The following is a 20,736-nucleotide window of genomic DNA, read 5'->3' as shown; positions in this document are numbered from 1 at the left end:
TTCTGAGGTGACTGGCCAAATCTGGTAGGTATAAAGACAGGAACATTTCTGCATCTCATCCATTATTTTTGCCCACTAGGAAGTTACACAGGGTCATCAGATTTAAACCAAATTGTTCAGCATAATATAAACATATCAATATGTGATATTTGATACCTTGATTAGTGTTGGCATGGCAAAAGTGGTTAATTAAAGTCAAAAGAACACATGCAGTATCAGGCTGCAACATAAAACGTTTAAAAAAGTGAAGGGGGTCTGAGTTTTTTTTTCCTAATGCACCATATACAGTATATATTAAATACAAAATCGCACATTCAAATACAATATCAAGAAGTAATAAAGCCATGTACATGCCAAAAGTGATTTATTGTCACAACACAGCCAAGTGGTGACAGGACCTGATGTTTATCAACCAAACATATTTTAATACTCCTCCTATGAGATTTCCACATGAGAGTAAAGGCTGATAAATCAGACATTATATGTTATTCAAAATGAAAGCATTTCCAGAAACTATTACTGTGTTTATATGTATTTGTATCATTAGGCTTACAATACGCTATATCGACAAAATCTGGTCATAAGATTCAATTTTAATCCCAATTGCAGTAATAAGCAGTTATAATAACCTAATTCAGACACAAGAGCATTAGTTAAGTCATGATGGAAACCTGGGGTGCTGCCAGCATTTCAAATCATCTCGAAGGTGTTCATGAGGGTTAAAGTCTGAGCTCTACAGTGTGACACTGAAAATCTTTCACTCCAAACCATATAAAGCATATCTTCATGGAGCTGAATTTCTGCACACGGGCATTGTCATGCTGGAACAGGTTTGGTCTTCTAGTTTATGTGAATGAAAAATTTAATGCTACTACATCCAATGACATCTTATACAATTGTATGCCAACTTTGTGGTAACAGCCACTGGAAAAGACTTCCCAAATGTACTGTATTTACTTTATTTATCATGCGTACATTTCAGATAGGACTTAAGAGGTTCATGTTCAAAAGGTAATGAAATTGCAATGTAAATGTGTCTTAAGCTTCAAAATATGCACTAGCCTCACAACATTTTTCTCTAAAAACACATTATACCTTTATACAAGTTTCACCATAGCATGTTTGTTGGTGCCAGATAGGCTGTTTTGAGTATTTAATTAAGTGTTTTTCTTCTGACTTCACTAAATGAGCGACTTATAGCTTCTTCATAAAAGAGTTCAGAGGGGAAAATGACCAGATTGGTTCGATCTGCCATGAAGGGCTACAACTGCAGAAGACCATGTAGGGTTCCACTTTTGTCATCCAAGAACAGGAATCACTGGGTGGTGCCTGTATATTCAACTTAATTTTTATATTCTGACTGAACAGTGAACACAAACACCATGTACTAAATGCACTGGTAAATATTTTCCTCCCGTAATCCTATAAGTTACAGTATTTCTATTGCAAGATCAGTCAGAGTGCAATGTCAGGGATTAACATGCGATGTTCGAATTTCAAGATTGTTCTTTCAAAGCATTAGACGCTGTGAATCACAGCACAGTAATGTTCACCACATTCTAAAATTTTCTTTTAAATTGTGGGTAATATATTAAGGGTAATAATAAAATAAAGGCAGGTGCATAAACAGCTCAGTAAGCAAACAGCTAGTAAAGCTTTGCACATTTGTATAAAGGCTTAGTGTTGAACACCAAGTCGCATATATAAACGTGCAATAAAAACACAGATAAGCCACTGCACAGGCTGTACTGACACGTTGTAAACTAGTGCCTGTCAGAATCTGTGTTAGTCCTCGATTTGTTCCATGCATTAGCCAAGGGCTTTCAGCCTTTTTCCCAGACGCTGTGTCAGCAAAAAAAATGTATCCAGGGTTTTTTTTTTCCCCCAAAGAAAGAATTTCTAATGAAATTCATTCCTTTCTGTACAATTCTTTCCAAGCAGGACGTCCACTGAACACAACCAGTTTACTGCTTTAGTCAGTAATATGGGCAACTCATTAGCATAAAAGATCATCAGGATTGTTTATTTGAACAATAGGTATTAGAGGTTGGGTTCCTCTCAATACAAGTGCCTAACTGCATTTTAATTATTGAACAACTTTAAATTATTCAAAAAAAAAAAAATTAATAGGAAAGGGGATGTTATAGTCTTGAAAGATTAAGCGCTTAATATTTCACTAAGATCTTTTTCATTCATCTCTTTTCTTCTGAAATTTAATTCATAATCTCATTGGTGCTTTTTAGACAGAGTAGAAGTAGTACCTATTTAACCTTTTTTCCACACTTTGAACATATGGATTACTACAAGTAAGAATAAAAAAAAATCTCCCACCAGTGGGAAAAGCATAGAAAACCTGTTACCATCAAATTCACTTACAGTGAAAGTCTATAGGCAGTGGTTTATGTGAACTTCCATTCTTTTCATTCTTCACTCAAAGATGGCACCTTGAATTACACACTGATATGCACAAAAATGTTCAGAAAGTGTAAATAACCAGAATTACATTTTAATTTTAAAAGTTAGAAAGAGTATTTAAAAAAAAAAAATAAAAAATAAATAAAATAAAATAAAAAACCACCTTTGGTGTTACTCAGACCATTTATTGTTAAACTGTAATGGCTGAAACGGTGCTATAGTTATGCAGCATATTTACACCACTGTCCTAAGACTTACATTATACATCGTTTTATATCTAGGTAGTTTATATCAGTGCTAAGCAACTAAGATGTTGGACTTCAGAACGCTGCAAGTTTAAATCTCAGCATCACCAAGATGCCACTGCTGGCCCCTTCGGTAAAGCCCTCAACCGCTCACTTGTATAAATGATATTATTCCATGCTAAATCCATTTTCAATGCTGAAAAACATTTTTTTTCCCTTTTTAGCTACATTCACACTGCAAGCTTATATTCCAATTTCGGCTCTGTTTGTATCACTTTCTATTGATGGTTCATGTTTGTAAAAGTAAACGACATTTATCCCCGAAAAATGCCCTCAAATATTCAAAAAGATCAGTTGGGCAATTGTTTCAAACTCACAAATTCTTTTTTTTTATTTCCGTTAATAGATTTCTTAAAAATCAAGTTAATAAATAAACAATCCTACAACTGAATACAGTCAGTGCTGTAATGTGCTTCATTATTCCTTCTGGTCACATGAACTCTAATCTGAGTGTTCTCTCTCATTTCACACGGCCACATGAGATATTTATCTGATCGTAAATTAATACAAAATTGGCTCAGGTATGATATGAAAAGATCAGATTTTTGTGTTTGATGTCTGGCTAAAGAACTGAAACTACAATGGTCATTGTGGTCTCATTGAGAAGGACAGAATTTAAAACCTATGTTCAAGAATTAATAAAACAGGAGAAAATGCTGGACACTTATGCTCAATAGTGTTTAATTGGTTGGGATTGCACTTGGCAATTCATACTTTGAATGAAAATGTATATACACACACACACAAAAAAAAAAGGTAATGACCATGTTCCACGGTTTAGTGTCTTGTTTCATTGGTGAAATAGATCATGCACAGCCTTGACATCTAGACTCTATCTACAGTACAAAGATTAAAAAGATAATAGGCTATTTGTACTTCATGGGATAAATAGTGATTTGAAACCAGCAAATCTGTCTGTATATCAATCTATTTAACATATAACTACAAAATGTGTATTAATTTAATAACACAAATCAGACATATTTTGATACACTGATGATCAAACACAGACACACGGACACATACACAATCCTATTTCGGTTGGAAAAAGCTCTTTCAGTGACACTATGAGTGAGAAGTCAGTCAGTGTTTCTGGATCATTAATTACAGCTGTTGAAAGCTGCTTGCCTGGGTGTGGTTTCTGGCCCTGATGAGAGATCACAGCCAACAAAACGAGGATGTGGTCAATCACAGGGTCTTCAGTGAACTCCAAGTGAAGGAAGAAGTGATACGAGGCACAATGGCAGGTTTCAGATTGTCATTTGCTGCTTCTCTGTTCCTGTATGAAAAGGTGTTCCTTTGGTTACCTTTTTTTGAGAAACAATCCCGGTAAAGAAATGGAATTTAAAAATGCAGTTGCGAATATTTCTGGTTGCACAATGAGAACTGCAGACTGATGTCAGTGTGTGTACGTGTCTAGGTGGGTGGTGATTCAAGCTGAGGCATGTTTCTTATATTTTCTCTCTGATGATTTAGCATAAACACATGCGCACACTCCCACCCACCCACCCACACACACACACGAGTAGCAGTTTGCCTCACTTTGTACTCATACAGTTATTCTGGTTGATTTGTATTCAAAATAAAAATGAACATTAGGCCAGTTTACTCAGGAGCAATGTGCTACCAAGGCCAAATGATGCAATGGCTTGCTCTGGAGTTAGATAAAGCCAAACCAAACGGCCTCCAAACCACCAACATCTGTGGGCAAGAAAGACTTGCTTAGCTTTTGCTTATGCCTGTGTCTTAAGACACAGAGCAGATGGGAAAACGGCCGCAAAACCTTCTCCAAACCAAACTCAGGATTTTATAAAATGGCTTCATAAACACTTGACGTAGATTTATTTTCCGTCTTAAATAAATCCATACATTTAAGAGCACTGGCATTTCAGGTCTAAATCCACTAAACATTATAAACTGGCACTAAATCTGCTCATTTGGATTGTTTATGTTGTTATTTAAAAAAAAAAAAAAAAACATCTAATTCTAGGTCAGTCTAGACAAACATCCACATAAAGTAAAAAGCAATGATTTGGCCGTTCTTGGGCCTCTAGTTAACACATGTACAAAGGTCAAAGCTTACCTCTTAAACTGTTAATCAAGAGCAAAACCCACTGTAATCAAGGGCTGAGCTCTGTAAAGGGATGAGACTCTCGCACTGCTCACTGTCCTCTGCTGATCTACAAAACACAACACACATTACACAAATATAACCTTTACTGAACAGTGAATCTGTCTCACACAATGTCTCAAATACTGGCCAGTCTCAATGTTCTAATGTCATTCTTTTGTATCTGATAGACCTCTGAATAAGACAACAACTCCACTGCTATGGGAAAATACAAAAACAAAGAAAAAACACAAACAGAGCAACCTGAGTAATAAATCAAAGAAGACCAGCTTTGAAGTTTTAAGGAACAAAGGAAATACAATGAGGCATCAACATTTATGGTTTACAGGATGTGAAAAACATGCGGAAAGCCTGCATTCCAATTTTAATCGCTGCCTTATATTCCTAATCGCCTTGGGTTTTAATCTGTTTTAGTGTAGAATACCACATTCAGTTACAAAAACCTACTGAATCTGGATTAAAAAAAACACAATAGATGTCTGACAGGCAGGTAGGAGCTGCTGCCAAAGCATGACTAAAAAAATACATAAATAAACAACAGGCCAGAAAACATCCTTTTAAAGCCCAATGGGCCAGTTAAAAAGAGATTTTCTGAAATTATATGTTGTCACGTTTAATCTGGCTGTGAAAAACACAGAACTTGGACCTTTGTAACTGGTTATGGAAAAGTCTGAGGACTAGAATGGTGCTGAAGTGTCAGTTCAAATATAAACAATTAATCACTCATTTATTCAGCTTATAACATTTGCATGCAAAAGTTGGGGCACACATGGAGCACACATGTCCATATCCAAAAGCAGAGTCTGATATTTAAAAAACAGTGCTTAAAAATGACAAAAAAGTCATAAGTGTATATATACATATCTATATATGTATATATACATATATAGATGTATGTATGTATATACAGGTAGTCCTCTACTTACGATGGAGATACGTTACGACCCCATCGTAAGTCAAAGATGGTGCTATGACTCTGACAGCGTTTCCTGCTTCATGATGATTGATCATTTTTATTTTCTAGAGCAAACTGATGGCTTTTCTCTTCTTTTTTTTCACTAGCAGCAGGAGACATACTTGGGTGATTTTAAGACATGCTTTTATAACTAAAATTGCAGTTTGAAACCGTTTAAAACAGAGAAACAAATTACACACTAACACTGGTACAACTTTACTCCGTGGGCCGCTAGCGAGAGTGGGGCATTTCACAGAGCGAGAGATACACTCATCCCAGCTGCGCATCCAACGTATCGCTGATGCCTGTTGCACGAAATGTAAAATATTTTTACAATTTTGTCAAATCGCTATTGTCATCGTGAGATTGAAAAATTTTAAGTCGAACCATCGTAACTCGGTGACCATATATATATATATATATACACAGTACAGACCAAAAGTTTGGACACACCTTCTCATTCAAAGAGTTTTCTTTATTTTCATGACTATGAAAATTGTAGAGTCACACTGAAGGCATCAAGGGCTATTTGAGCAAGAAGGAGAGTGATTGGGTGCTGCGCCAGATGACCTGGCCTCCACAGTCACCGGACCTGAACCCAATCGAGATGGTTTAGGGGTGAGCTGGACCGCAGAGTGAAGGCAAAAGGGCCAACAAGTGCCAAGCATCTCTCGGGGAACTCCTTCAAGACTGTTGGAAGACCATTTCAGGTGACTACCTCTTGAAGCTCATCAAGAGAATGCCAAGAGTGTGCAAAGCAGTAATCAAAGCAAAAGGTGGCTACTTTGAAGAACCTACAATATGACATTTTTCAGTTGTACACTTTTTTGTTATATATATAATTCCATATATAATTCCACGTGTTAATTCATAGTTTTGATGCCTTCAGTGTGAATCTACAATTTTCATAGTCATGAAAATAAAGAAAACTCTTTGAATGAGGTGTGTCCAAACTTTTGGTCTGTACTGTATGTATATATATATATATATATTTTTTTTTTTTTTTGTCACACACAGTCATATGCAGGATACTGCTTGCAGTGAAATTAAAAGTTTAAAAAAAATTCCTTGTTAGCGAAAAATGCTAGTGCTATTGATTCTTTAGCATTTCTATGCATGCACAAAACAAATCTTATTTCCGGTATTTAGTAACACTCTGCTAACTCTAGTTTATTATTATTATTATTTTTTTAATACCCCCTGGAATTCTTGTGTATGTTTTGAAGTTTAAAAATCATTTGAAAAATACACTCAAAGTGCGAGGCAGAGACTAAACACACTGGCGGTCCGTCACTTTATACGTCCGTGAGGGGAACTCTAATTTTATCTATGTTCCACACGTAATAAGAACTGCATTCGGTACTCGTGTGGGACATAGATACCGAAAAACTAAAACCTGTACCGAAAAATTTCACTCCTAATTTTCACAAATATTCTTGTATGCAATTGCAGCAAGAAAATGTTTAATTTCTTAAAAAAGGAAGCAAATTACTTGTTCATTTAAGAGACCTGTTTTATTTTCTCTTATTTATGTAGTATTGCACTTCAATAAAGAAAAGGTTCTACTTATCCGATTACTCGATTAATCTAATAGAGAGAGAGAGAGAGAGAGAGAGAGAGAGAGAGAGAGAGAGAGAGAGAGAGAGAGAGAGAGAGAGAGAGAGAGATACTGTGTATACCTTTTCATGCAGCCATTGCATTAGAGTCTAAATTAAATCTAATCTGCTGCTTTCAGTGAGGAATCACCCACCTGTGAGTTCGGTGCCTGCGGCAGATGAAGGAGAAAACTCTCCGCAGAGCCACCATCGCCGGGTCCCAGTTATTGTAGTGGCTCAGGAGTGCAATCAGGAAAAAGGAGAGGAAAACTGGGATTGCTCCAGCAAAGAATAACCAGGAAAAACTCACCTGAATGAATGCATGCACACACACACACACACACACACACACACACACACACACACACACACACACACACACACACACACACACACACACACACACACACACACACACAATTTGCATTAATAGCTAAGAAAATATAGTGTAGTCAGCATTACTTTGCTGCTTGTACTGTATTTATTAGAATAAAAAGCCACAATACCTCTAGGGTTTGCCCAATATATGCAAATATCCTTAAATTTAAGAGGACAGCCTGCATGCTAACCTCTAGATTTCATTTTAAATCCAATTTGCCGCAATACAAACAAACAAAAGAAAAATCCCAAGAACTTCACTATACTGCACTACTCAGACCAAACTGGATTTGCATTTGTAAATGATATCTACACCCTTTAGACCAGTCAAAACACCCCACCTTCTGCAAGAATATATCAGTAAGGATGGATAGTGGAATTGTCAAACTCAGAGCCAGCGTCCCAATTAGAGATGAAGTGAGAAAACAGCCCCTGTGGGAAAAAACAACAACAACATGTGTACTATGTGCTAATATATATATATATATATATATATATATATATATATATATATATATATATATATATATATATATATATATATATATATATATATATAATATAATACTGCTATTGAGACCTGTATTTGTATACAAGCTCGTTTGCATTATTTCTGTATGTAACCTTCAACTTTATATGGCAGGGAAATACGCTAATAGTAAACTATGACATTATAACATTATAACACTTCATATCTATCAAATGAACAAATGTTGATGAGCACATACACATATGCAGGGGTTCTCCAAACAGCTGGCTCAATGTTGAAAGCAAATCTTGCTCAAAATTCAAGTGAAAGAACTCAAAACGGCCAGCACACATCACTGACCACAACCCCATTGCACACCTTTGAGATGAACTGCATCCCAGGCCTCCTCACCCCTCATTCCTAATGCTCTTGTGGCTAAAGAACGACTCCCCACAGCCACATGCCAAAATCCTGTGGGAAGCCTTTCCAGTAGAGTACAGGTTTATTTTTTTAACAATAAAGAGGAACTAAATCTGGAATAGGATCAAAATCACATATGGGTTTGAGATGCCACTTCCTTATTCGTTCTCTCTTTCTTGTTGGAGTTATTAAGAAAAATAAATCATCTTTTCCTTTAACTGAGAAACTGTTACCACAATGTCATCTGTCCTGAAAAATGCCAGAAAGAAGTAACTTTAGCTCTGACCATTACAAACACAGATTGGTTAAATAAATGTCTCCTTGCAGAAATGGGATATTAAGGGTGACCCTGAATAGCTGAAGATTCGATGCTCTGATTGATTGAACTACCAATCTCACAGACCAATCTTCATAGAGGTGCCATTTTGCTTATATGAGGGCGCTTACAGGGTTTCTGCAGGTTTCACTTGACAGGCAGTTTTGGTCACTTTATCAGAAGCTTATTTCTGTGTACTATATTATAATGTTCTACCAGAGTGTGTTTGTGGAGATTTCTGCTCATTCAGCCAGATGTGTGTTAGTCAAGTCAGGTACTGATATAGGTACTAATGTCCTAGTTCAAGTGAAAGAAAAAGGTTGATGCTACTACAATCAAAGAAATCCTATACAACTGTGTGCATCTAATGTTGTGGTAAAAGTTTGGGGAAGAATCACATGAGGCTCGAAAAATCAGGTGTCCCAATACATTTGGCCGCATAGCATTCTTTTCAGATAGCCTTCAAAAATGCAATTAATAATAATTAAAAAAAGGTCTATTAGAAGAAGATGCAGCACAAAGCTTATTTAAAGGAAAGCATTAGGAGTGTAATTACATGATTAACATGAACTCATCATTGGAGAGACGACTCTATGTGTGTTTACAAAAGAAAGGCAATTATGTAGATGTTTAAAAAAAAAAAAAAAAAAAGGACAAAACAGTGTGCAAAGAAACGCACCAGTGCTGTTTTAGAAATATCAGCAATTCTAATTGCCACTTGTTCAGTCAAATAAATGAACCTATATGAACCTTATATTAATAAATATTAATGATTAATATATAAATATTGCCTAATTTTATTACATAATTCGCCTTAGCTGTTGGCTGAACTTTAATAATGTTTTAAAAAATAAAATAAAAAATTATATATATATATATATATATATATATATATATATATATATATATATATATATATATATATATATATATATATATATATATATATATAATGCTCCGTATTCAATACTGAACCTGGACTTTCCACCAGTAAGCCCCCAAAATATCTTTCTACAGTGTCAATGCCTCCCTTTCCACATGAGCACAAATAATCCTTATAACATGTACTTCCTCCTCTACACAAGCATCAACCACCAGCATTCCACTATAAAACCCACTCAATCACAAAACTCCAAATCACATACCATAACCAGAGGAACTCAGAGAGCACAGTCCCGATCAGGCCGTTGATGAGGATGTAGCCGATTACCATTCCATTAGGCATCTCAAACTTCTCCAACCCAGAATAATGCAGCAGCACAAAGCCGGGCCACAGCATCAGCAGGCTAAACAAGCCCACAAAGCCTACTCACACATACAACACCAAACATGAATGCTACAGACAATATGAGCGATCTGTGTGTTCATTTTAATATAATCTACTCACCGAAAAACATTGGAATATCAAGCTTCTCCTCTCGGTCAACGTTTCTCTTTAGCACAACGATGAGGACGGCGTATAGGAACGCCCCCAGCAGAGACCAAAGAGAACCTACACAAATACCGCAGGGTCTCTAAAATATGATGGGTAACTACAAGCCGATACAAAGTACGGTTTGTCATCCTTTACTTAATTAATACAATCTGAAAAGAAAAAAAACTATGCTGGCTGTGATATAAGCAATGCAAATGATAAAACATTTCATAATGTGCTGTTATAGGAAAACAATCCATTTCTGAGATTCGCCTTCTACCACCCTGATTATGTTCCTATAATAGCCTGTGCTGTTGTGTTTTATTTCTTACTTATCTTCTGTTTCATGTCCTTGCTTTGTATCTGCAGATTGAACCCCCCCCCCTTTGGTATTTGTTTGGTATTTTGGTATTCTTTGGTATTTTCGATATCATTTTTAAATATACAGCACTACATTTAAATATCTGAAATGAACATTTATCGTCATTTATCTGTATTCATACTACACCTTAAGCTTTTATGTTAAGAAGAAAAACAAAGTCAGCATCAAGTCAGCGGAGGAAAAAAAAAAAAAAAAAAAATTCTCCTATTGTTGCAAGCTGCACCGGTTTGTATGTTTTACTACATATATTTTTTTCACAATTTGCTTTAATAATATATTTCTAACTGAGAGTTCTTTAAATCCTTAAACTTTGTATTGAATCTTTAAATATGATCAAACACGGAGCTCTTTATATAATCAAAAGTGCTTTAATGGTTACCAATAATGTCTTTTCCAGCAGAACTGTCCATTCCTGAGAAACTGACCACAGCTACGCCCACCATGCTAACAAAAAAAAAAAAAGGAAAACACATTATGACACCAACATACATAAATATAACTTTCGCTAATTCAGCGTAATGCTGAACTGACCTGAGAATCACAGCAAGCAGCTTGGAAAGTGTGAAGCGATCACTGCTATTGCTGGGAAATATGGAGGCCAAGATCAAAGTGAAGAGGCCTGACAACAACCAATACAACACACACATATAGTGATTACAATGGACTTTAGCAATCATTCCTAATTATGCAAGAAATACATATTTACATGTATTTATATATTTTGATCAAATGAAAGTTCAGCTCCAAATCTAGGCCTGTTAGGCATTTAAGGCTTCAGCTCTTTTAGTCTAAATGCCTCACCTGAGGTGGAGGATACAATGTTTACAATAGCCACCTGTGTGTCTGACAAAGCCTCCTGATAGGACAGATTAGCCAAGAACCACTGAGAGAGAAAGAGAGATAGATACTGATTATAATTGACAGCAAACAATACACCCAAGCATATGTCCTATCTAAAATAAAATACAAAGATATCAGATTAAAAAAAAAAATTACATCAAATATACACCTCTTGTCACGTGAATGCCAAATTCTAGATACTGATAATTCTAAAAGTTTGAAGAAATATCAGTTTTTCCAACAAAACCTCAGCAAATGAGCAATCATACTCAATCAGAAAAGTATAATCTTTAAATGATGTGTACGTATTTGTATAAGTAGTCACCAGTACGCTATATCTTTGACACAAATATATACCGTATATCAGTCAGTCAGGTGTGAGAACAGGATAATCCATTCATTTAAGCAGATACACAATATGGACAGACGTTTTTGGATACCTGACGATTAAATTCATATGTGCTTTTTGAACACCCCATTCCACATTTATTGTCCATTTGCTGTTACAATAACCTCCACTCTTCTGGGAAAATGTTCCACTAGAAGGTGTTCAATAGGGTTGAGGTCAGAAATCTATAGAAGGCCACTTAAGATCTTCCATTCCAACCCATGTAAACTATATCATCTTGGAGCTGGCTTTGTACACTGGGGCATGTCATGCTAGAACAGGTTTGGGTCTCCTAGTGAAGGGAAAATCTTATGCTAAAGGATCCAAGAACATCCTATACAGTTGTGTGCCTTCAAATTTGTAGCAATAGTTTGGGGTAGAACCACATTCGGCCAGAAAAGTCAGGCGTCCCTGTACCTTTTGTCCATATCGTGTAAGTGTCCAATTAGTTTACACCTGAGTGTCTTTTACTTTAACAGCTGAAAAGATGTACAAAACTGTTTCTCCTTATATTCTTCATCTATATTACATTTTGTATAAGTACATGAAATCACTGACATATGAAAACAAGGCAGTGTGGTGTCTGTGTATGAAATATCTCACCACAAAACAGTAGAAGAAGCTGATTTTGGCCACAGCACTGATGCTAAGTTTTCCCATAATCCTGAGTGAGGTGGCAGCGTGAGACATGCGAGATAGCTTGGCTTCTAAAGCTTGTGAGTGAGGAAGTTCCCGGACCTCCATCACATTGCTGAACCTCACACGCTGCTTTCTCACAGCTACACACGCACCACCGAAATGCCACACACGCGAAACCGTGCATGGGATAAAAAATAAAAAAAAGAGGAAAAAAGATTCACCATGAAACAAAGAACTGTGACTTTTAAGACCTTCCGTGGTCATATATGTACAGTATATTCTGAGAACTGCTAATATATTGTAAATCAATAAAAGTAATAATAAATATTTTCGAATATACTACAGTATATAGATTTAGAAGATTTTATTCAATAAAGTGTGTGTTTTATAAAGCTTTCCCAAAAATACTTACGAGTCTTAGACTCTCGACTGACGCTGTTATCGGGAACATCCTGAAACTTCACCGGCACATACAGAGGCTCACTCTAGAGAGAAATGGCATCCAGTTATTACACAGAATATGCAACATTTACATACCAGTTACTGTACATTTTCTTTCCGTATAAGGGGTTTGTTTCTAGAAATCTTTTAACAATGGACATGCACCAGTAAAGGCAGGATATAGAAGGATATAGACAGCTACATAATAACAAAGTCCTATTACTGCCTTTAAATATGCTGCTGACTCAAATAATGAATTCTTAATTAAGTAGTATTTATTATATTCATTTATAATTAATTATATTTATTAATTGTATTTTATAACATTTTGTATAACATTTTAACAGCTGGCAAAATAGTCAATCACCTATTATCAATTCCTAAATTTCTTATCATTTAGAAATTTGCTGACTTCTTATGTTTGTGCAAAACAGTCCAGATATGCTGTTTAAGTATGTTCTCTTAGTGATCATGGAGCAGTCAGCAGGAGAGTCTAGTGCCATGACTGCATAGGGCCCTGAGTGTGTTAAAATGCATTTTATTTAAAGTGCAGTAAGAGTGTGTATTGAGAAATACCCACCAGTGTTGCATTATAGCTCTTTTCAGTATCACCAGCAGTCACATATAATTCAGCATCAGAAATCTAAAAATGAAAATAAAATAATAAAAATAAAATAAAAAGACATTCGACTTTCACGTGTAAGGCATTTGGCAGATGCCCTTATATATTTAAAATTATTATTAAATTATTTATACACCTGACCAGTTGAGGGTCAAGGTCCATGCTCAGGGGCCCAGGAGCAGCCCCTGAACACACAACCTTTTGATCAAAAATCCAACATCACCAGTGAGCTATCACTTCTAAACCTAAAGACTTTTCCAAGAGTTTTTCTGGTTGACTGGATGACAGACCCTGATCTAATAGCTTCTCCGTGATGACCACAAGGGCAGTTTCTGTGGAATGTGCCTCTTAAAAGCAGGTCAGTATCGTGAAAGTGAGCTAGAGGGGCAGTTGATGGATGATTGAGCATTTGAGAATTATAATTAAAAAGAAAAGACAGATTTTGATTCCGGTCAGTAGTTGATTAAAATCTGAGGAATCCGGGAGAGGTTTCTTCAGGATGGGAGCAACCCTTCACCAGATGTTAGGAAGTCATTGTTTATAGTTGTGTCCTTGTCCTTTGCAGGACAAGCTGACTTGCAAGATGTCTTTTGTTGATAGATGTGCAGGGAATTTCTGAAAATGTGGTGTAGGAGTTGAATAGATGTGAAGTTCTTTTTAATGTGGCAAACTGATTAGCAGTCGTGGAGAAGAGAAAAGGAGGAAACGGCAGATGAAGAAATAAAGAGAAGACAATTGGGAGGATCTTGAGGAGAAGGTTTTCTATGTAGAAGTAGACTCTTAGCTGAGGTCACATCAAAAGAAAAATTTGGACAAGGGAGTCCAGTATGAGACAAGATAAAGTGTTCTTGGTTTAGAAGGTACAGGGCAGAGGTGGACCATGAATAAGGCAAATGAAGAGTGGAATAGTGTTTTTGCCATTCAACCATTATTTCAACAATAAACTAACAATAGACAAAGCATGATATCATTAATACATTTATGAATGTAATTCATGTATAATCCCAAACCGAAAGTATCTTAATATTGGTAATGAGTGTGAGGACTGGCTGAGAGCCACTGCTGGGCCTTAGAACAATACCCTCCGCTCTGATTAAAAGTGCATCTTAAATAAAATAAATAATAAATAAATGTACAATATAAAAATCTGGCCCTACATGCTTATTACCATAATGTCAGTATGCAGAGTAGCACAATTATACTACTCGGGTTTTAAATTACTCACTAACAGGATTATTCCAACATTAACCTTAGCCACGTGATCAGGTTTCATTCTTTAACCATTTGTACATTTGGCCACATGACTACATACGAACGTGAATCATATTTCATTATTCATATCCACATGCCTCAGTTCTAGGTTAAGATAGTAATTTGTTACAATTCGTGCAAGACAAAGTGCAATCGGATTTCGCCGATTGTAAGGTGTAAAGCTGCTGAAAGCCGCATTTTGACAGCTGTAGGACTCACAGATATGGCACGTTGCTGTTGGGTTGCACACTGCTGTCTCCATGGTTTCCAGAACAGAAAGCCCAGCAGGTACAGTATGAACATCGAGGTCTTCATGAACGTGCTGAAAAATGGCTTGCTGTACTGCTGCTGCACAAACACATACTAACATACACCGAAACGCAAATCACACATGAGTGAACATAATCCTATGTTTCATACTGTAAGCTTAAACAAAACACTTCAGACTGGGAGTGCTGTTATAGAGAAATAACCAATAAGGGGGTTTTCCTTTAAAAAAAAAAAAAACAAACGAAAAAAAAAACGTTGTGTCATGTTTTTTATTTATTGCGTAAAGTCGTCTGTACTGAAAACATTCACTCACTGATAACCCACTCCCTTCTCATATTAGAAAAAGCTGCTGTTATAGTCTAATAAAACGTGTAAAAGTGTGTTGCACAGTAGTGAAACTGGATCCGAATCGAATAAAGCATTAATTTTATGTAAGTGTGTGTTGTACTTACTACGGTGAGTTCGGATGAAGCAACCCAGATTACGTCCACAAGCAACAGGACAAGGACACCCAGCACTAACCTCCTCTTCTGGGCACAGCATAGTCCCCAACTCATCCTACACACACACACACAACGCAGCAATACCACATTAGTAGGTTATGCTATATGTACAAAGAGATGCACTAGCTAGAAACGAAGAGCAGTGTTGGGGTAAAAGACCTTACCGTGCTGCGCGCATTAGAAATGAACACGCCTGTCTCTGCCAGCCTCTCTCGTCACGATGCAACACCAAGAGCACATCACACAGTCGCTACATGCAGTCTACACACATGATTAGATGATACAAGGAGTGATACATGATACATCCCTAATGTTAAAAAAAAGCCTGAAATTAAATAAGATGCTGAAATTCACAGAATTTACACTCTTCTCTTGTTTGAGAGTTCTATTAGGTTTCCTGCACTGGGGGTGTATAAAACAGGTCCACCTGCTTCGCAATTAATAAGCAAAAGCTAACTATAACCGGAGGATCCACAACTCTTTTGTGCTGTGACAGTGGTGGACGGCATGATCAAGCAGTATAACTTACATTAACTTGTTAGAATTATATACATTTCCTCAATTCCATAACCATTTGGACAACACTGGTATTTTAGCTGTTTACTACACTGTATTAACTATAATATATACACTATATTATTATATCAACAAGAGTTCAAGGTGCAGAGTTTCAGCTTTAATTGAAAGGTATCTGCATTCAAATCAGGTGAATAGTGTATGAATTGTCAATTGAAATGTCATCCCATTTTTTTCTCCCAAACCCACGGCTCATTTGTTCTACTCGCTTGCAAATGCATTGCGGTCAATGTCTCATGAATTCTGCCATTCATAAACATCACCAGATGCTGGGTTTCAACCTTTGGTGAGGATTTGCCAGCCCGTTACGGCAGCTGTCTTCAGATCCTGCATGTTAATAGGATGTTTTGCATTCTGTTTTGTCTTCACTAAGTGAAATGCATGCAAGCGTTAGGCAAGCTCTAACCAGGTCTTCCTGTTTCTAAGACTGCTAAAGTGTTCTCCTGATTGTTGACACATTCACACCTACATCCTGGTGGGTGTTTTTGAAATGCTCAAATGGTATGAAGTCATTTTTGGTTACCAAGTTAAAGTCTTCTTTAGACACGCAGCATTATTGTTTCCGGTGGTCTGTAGTCCCTGGTGGAGTGCACCAGTGTGTACATTCTTGTTAGGAAATATCCATTTGGCCATATAAAATTTGATCAGCAACAAACTCCGATTGCAAATGCCATGTTTGACACCTTTGACTCTAGACCTTTAATGTATTTACTTGTAATTGAAATAATAAAAGAGTTTCATTAAGAACATGCATCTGGCTGAGCATCTATTTGTCCAGCTTTTTTGGGGCCTTAACAAGAAGGATTTAAGGACTATACAAGGTGCTGTAATTCCTACATCATTCTCCTGATTTGCATATATACACCATTAAAAGAAAGCTTCATTAAATGAAACTTTTTCCTATGAAGAGCTAAAAATCAAACTTGATTTTAGGGTCGTTGGCTAAAAGCAAATTCGCATTATATCGAAGTGTATTATATTAAAATGAAAGTTGTCAGAGTTCCCCTCATTTATGATTTCATAATAATGACAAACGAACAAACAAATAAATTGAAAACTCTAATCGGCCTAAGTAATGCAGTTTTAATTTCAGTTCAAATGTTTTCTAGTTAAATTTAAATAGAAGTAATAGTATTATAGTAGTAATATAGTATATATATAGTAGAAATAGTATAATAAACATAGAAAAAATCCAATTTACAGTACAATAGAGTTCAATGCCCAGTGCAGCTATTCAGGCAATATGCCATACAGCCATGTGCATGTAATATCAGTAACATTTAATGAAATACCTGGAGCTGTTCTTTTTTTTTTTTTTTTTTAAGTTCTCGAATTCACTTCTTTTCTACTATGCTCTAATCTTCAGTTTAAAATTTTTGCATCTTAAAATGTTTTATATTAAATTACACATAAAGATCTGTATTAGTGGTTTTCCTCTCTTCTCATATAGGCCATTATTTGACAAACAAACAAACAAACAACTCCACGTGGCAGATGGTTATGATAACAAACTAAACAGTCTGGTCAGATAAAATACGATACACCACACTGAAGATCCTGAATAAAAAGCTTGTGCTTCCAACAAATTAATATGCTGTTACACATCTGCACACATCTGCACACAATCTGCGCCCCCCAAACACACACACACACACACACACACACACACACACACACCAGTGCCTATCTGAAAAATGGCCTATATTATAAATCAGCTAATTAGGAAACTAAACAACCTTAGTGAGTTTGCAAATATGAACATAGACAGCAGGAACATGGTTCAATTTGCATGTTGGAAAGCGCAGTTATAAATCTAAACATGTTCATACAAATCTGTATCCGATCCGGTTTGATATCACTGCTGTAGCCTGTGTATGATATTGTGGACATGAGGACACTGATGGGAGAAGGTCCTGCTGCTGATCAAAACTCTCACTACAAACATCAACATGCTTTCAAAAGCTGGAGCACATGCAGACACCAACAACAACAACGAATCGGCCTACAGGGAAGAGAGCCGTAATCTAGCAGCGTGGTGTGCCAACAACAACCTGACTCTCAACGCTACAAAGACCAAAGAGCTCATTGTGGACTTTCGGAAATCCAACAGCAGGAGACATCTACCTGTCAGCATCAATGGAACTGAGGTAGAACGAGTCTCCAGCTTTAAGTTCCTGGGAGTTCACATCTCTGAGGATTTGACATGGCAGCAGAACACTTCAGCTCTGATAAAAAAAAAGCACAACAGCGCCTGTACTTCTTGAGAAGTCTCAAGAAATCTCATCTGTCCCCGGGGATTTTAACGAGCTTCTACCGCTGCATGATTGAGAGCATCCTGGCCAACTCCATCACTGTATGGTACGGAGGCTCTACTGTGAGTGAACGAAAAGCCCTGCAAAGGGTGGTCAAAACCGCCTAACGCATCACTGGCACCCAACTACCTGCCATTGAGCACCTTCACCACAGCAGATGTCTGCGCAGAGCTCACAATATTATCAAGGACTCTTCACATCCCAGTCATAATCTGTTTAACCTCCTTCCATCACGAAGGAGATACAGGAACTTGCGCACCAGAACCAGCAGGTTCAGGGACAGCTTTTTTCCATACACCATCACACTACTGAACTCTACACTACACCGCTAAATCACTACAAAACAAACACAAAACAAAACACTGTATATAACCTCTGTACTATACATGTACATATTACATAGTATATCTTTTACTCCTCATTACATCTGCACTATTTTTTATCTGTGTATCTTTATATCATTACTGTACATTCTGCCCAACATTTTATTCATTTGTGTATATAACCTGTGTGTATATATATTTACATATACATATATATACATACACACATACATATATATATATATATATATATATATATATATATATATATATATATATATATATATATATATATAGTAGACTGTTTATTCGACTTTTACTCTAAATTGATGTCCACACATCTCTGCACTGTTACTGCCTTTGTATTTATTCACTTTACATATGTTTAAATATTATCACTATCACTTGCTGTAAATATGCCATATATTTATTTGCACTTTTGCACGACTGCTACATTTTGCACTTCTGGTAGATGCCAAACTGCATTTCGTTGCTGTGTACCTGTACTATGCAATGACAATAAAGTTGTATCTATCTATCTATATATCTATCTATCTACACGATCATCTCCCCGCGACCCAGACAAACTACTTCACTACTATTCCTGAGCACTAATTAAAAATATATCTAATGATACTAAACCCTGTATGGTCACTTTACCTGCTTCTGAATGCTCCGTCCACATGAACTAAAGCAGAACAGCTATTGTCTGTCAGTCAGAAGCGATAACAACTCAGACTGCTCCAAATATTTACATGTCTTTTAGCTAATCTGCGGCTGCTCACGACTTCGTTCGGCATTGAACTTCAAATAGAATGGGATTTGTAGTTTTAAAACTGCTACACTCCACTAACAAGCAGCCAAACGATTGCCATAGAAAACTACGTTTCCTAGAATGCACCTAAACGCATTTCTGTCCGTCGGACCCCCACCCACCCTCTTCCAAATTTGTACTTTCTTAAGTGACAAAATTATAATAACTTCCTCAGCTACCGCTTCAGTAAGAGGAATACGTGTAATGGGAGAAATATTGAAATACTGAACATTGTTCAGTTTTATAATAATTCACACTGAGGCGACACTGACAACATAAATCTCAGAGCTCCAGTTCGGTATTTCCGGGTGTCTGTATGACGTGTAGAAAATAGTTCATAAAACCACACTACTGTAATGCTAAAAAAATACTATTGATGTCTGGATAACACACACACACACACACACACACACACACACACACACACACACACACACACACACACACACACACACACACACACACACACACACACACACACACACACTTCTCTTCTCTTCTCTTCTCTTCTCTTCTCTTCTCTTCTCTTCTCTTCTCTTCTCTTCTCTTCTCTTCTCTTCTTCTGTTTTTCCCCCCCTATTATTTTCTTTCATTTCCTCTTCTTTCTTCTTTCCCCCTCTTTTCTTTTTTTGTTTTCTCTTCTTTTCTTCTTTTCACTCATTTTCTTTACTTTTCTTTGTTTTTCTTAAGTATTTTTCCCCTCTTTTTGATTTTCTTGTATTTTGTATTTTTATTCACTTCTTCTCTTTCCTCTTCTTTTCCCATCTTTTTTCTTTTATTTTCTTTCACTACTTTTCTTTTTTTGTTATTTTTCATTTTTCCGTTCCCCTTCTTTCCTTTTGCCCCCTATTTTCTTATCTTTCTTTCTTTCTTTCTTTCTTTCTTTCTTTCTTTCTTTCTTTCTTTCTTTCTTTCTTTCTTTCTTTCTTTTAACCTACTTCTATAGGTCTCTTTTCCATAAATAATAATAATAATAA

The 20,736-nt window shown here is 36.4% G+C and overlaps 1 protein-coding gene across 5 annotated transcripts; it reads right to left on the bottom strand.

Annotated features, from left to right (window-relative positions):
• Positions 1-3,384: 3,384 nt before the first annotated feature.
• On the bottom strand, positions 3,385-19,970 carry LOC310724253 (solute carrier family 35 member F5-like). 5 transcript variants are annotated; one of them, XR_014533011.1, is made up of 17 exons: positions 19,606-19,970; positions 15,899-15,995; positions 15,684-15,789; positions 15,181-15,324; positions 13,669-13,731; positions 13,060-13,132; positions 12,612-12,787; positions 11,582-11,663; positions 11,312-11,399; positions 11,160-11,224; positions 10,372-10,476; positions 10,130-10,289; positions 8,121-8,211; positions 7,557-7,711; positions 4,804-4,900; positions 4,226-4,421; positions 3,385-4,184 (listed from the first exon to the last, which is right to left on the bottom strand). XR_014533011.1 is itself a non-coding variant. In XM_083538045.1 (16 exons), exons 2-15 carry the CDS (start codon positions 15,910-15,912, stop codon positions 4,819-4,821), a joined length of 1,404 nt encoding a protein of 467 aa, XP_083394171.1. In that variant the 5' UTR covers positions 15,913-15,995; positions 19,606-19,763; the 3' UTR covers positions 3,385-3,999; positions 4,804-4,818. The 5 variants fall into 5 exon arrangements, 3 of the variants coding, with proteins under 3 accessions (XP_083394171.1, XP_083394169.1, XP_083394170.1); XR_014533012.1 differs by having other exon boundaries at positions 15,899-15,941; positions 19,606-19,750; XM_083538045.1 differs by lacking the exon at positions 4,226-4,421 and having other exon boundaries at positions 3,385-3,999; positions 19,606-19,763.
• Between the last annotated feature and the right edge of the window lie 766 nt (positions 19,971-20,736).

The sequence above is a fragment of the Silurus aristotelis genome, assembly GCF_946808225.1.
Source record: "Silurus aristotelis genome assembly, chromosome: 3".
Taxonomy (NCBI): domain Eukaryota; kingdom Metazoa; phylum Chordata; class Actinopteri; order Siluriformes; family Siluridae; genus Silurus; species Silurus aristotelis.
This window is presented reverse-complemented; position numbering and strand designations above follow the sequence as displayed.

Excerpts from the sequence above, each read along its gene's own strand:
- LOC310724253 (XM_083538043.1), bottom strand. The coding sequence starts at position 19,630 with ATGTGGACGGAGCATTCAGAAGCAG. Across the intron at positions 15,325-15,683 it reads CTTCATCCGAACTCACCGTA|TATGTGTTTGTGCAGCAGCA; the intron begins GTAAGTACAACA and ends GGTGTATGTTAG. Across the intron at positions 8,212-10,129 it reads TCTGAGTTCCTCTGGTTATG|GGGCTGTTTTCTCACTTCAT; the intron begins GTATGTGATTTG and ends TTTTTCCCACAG.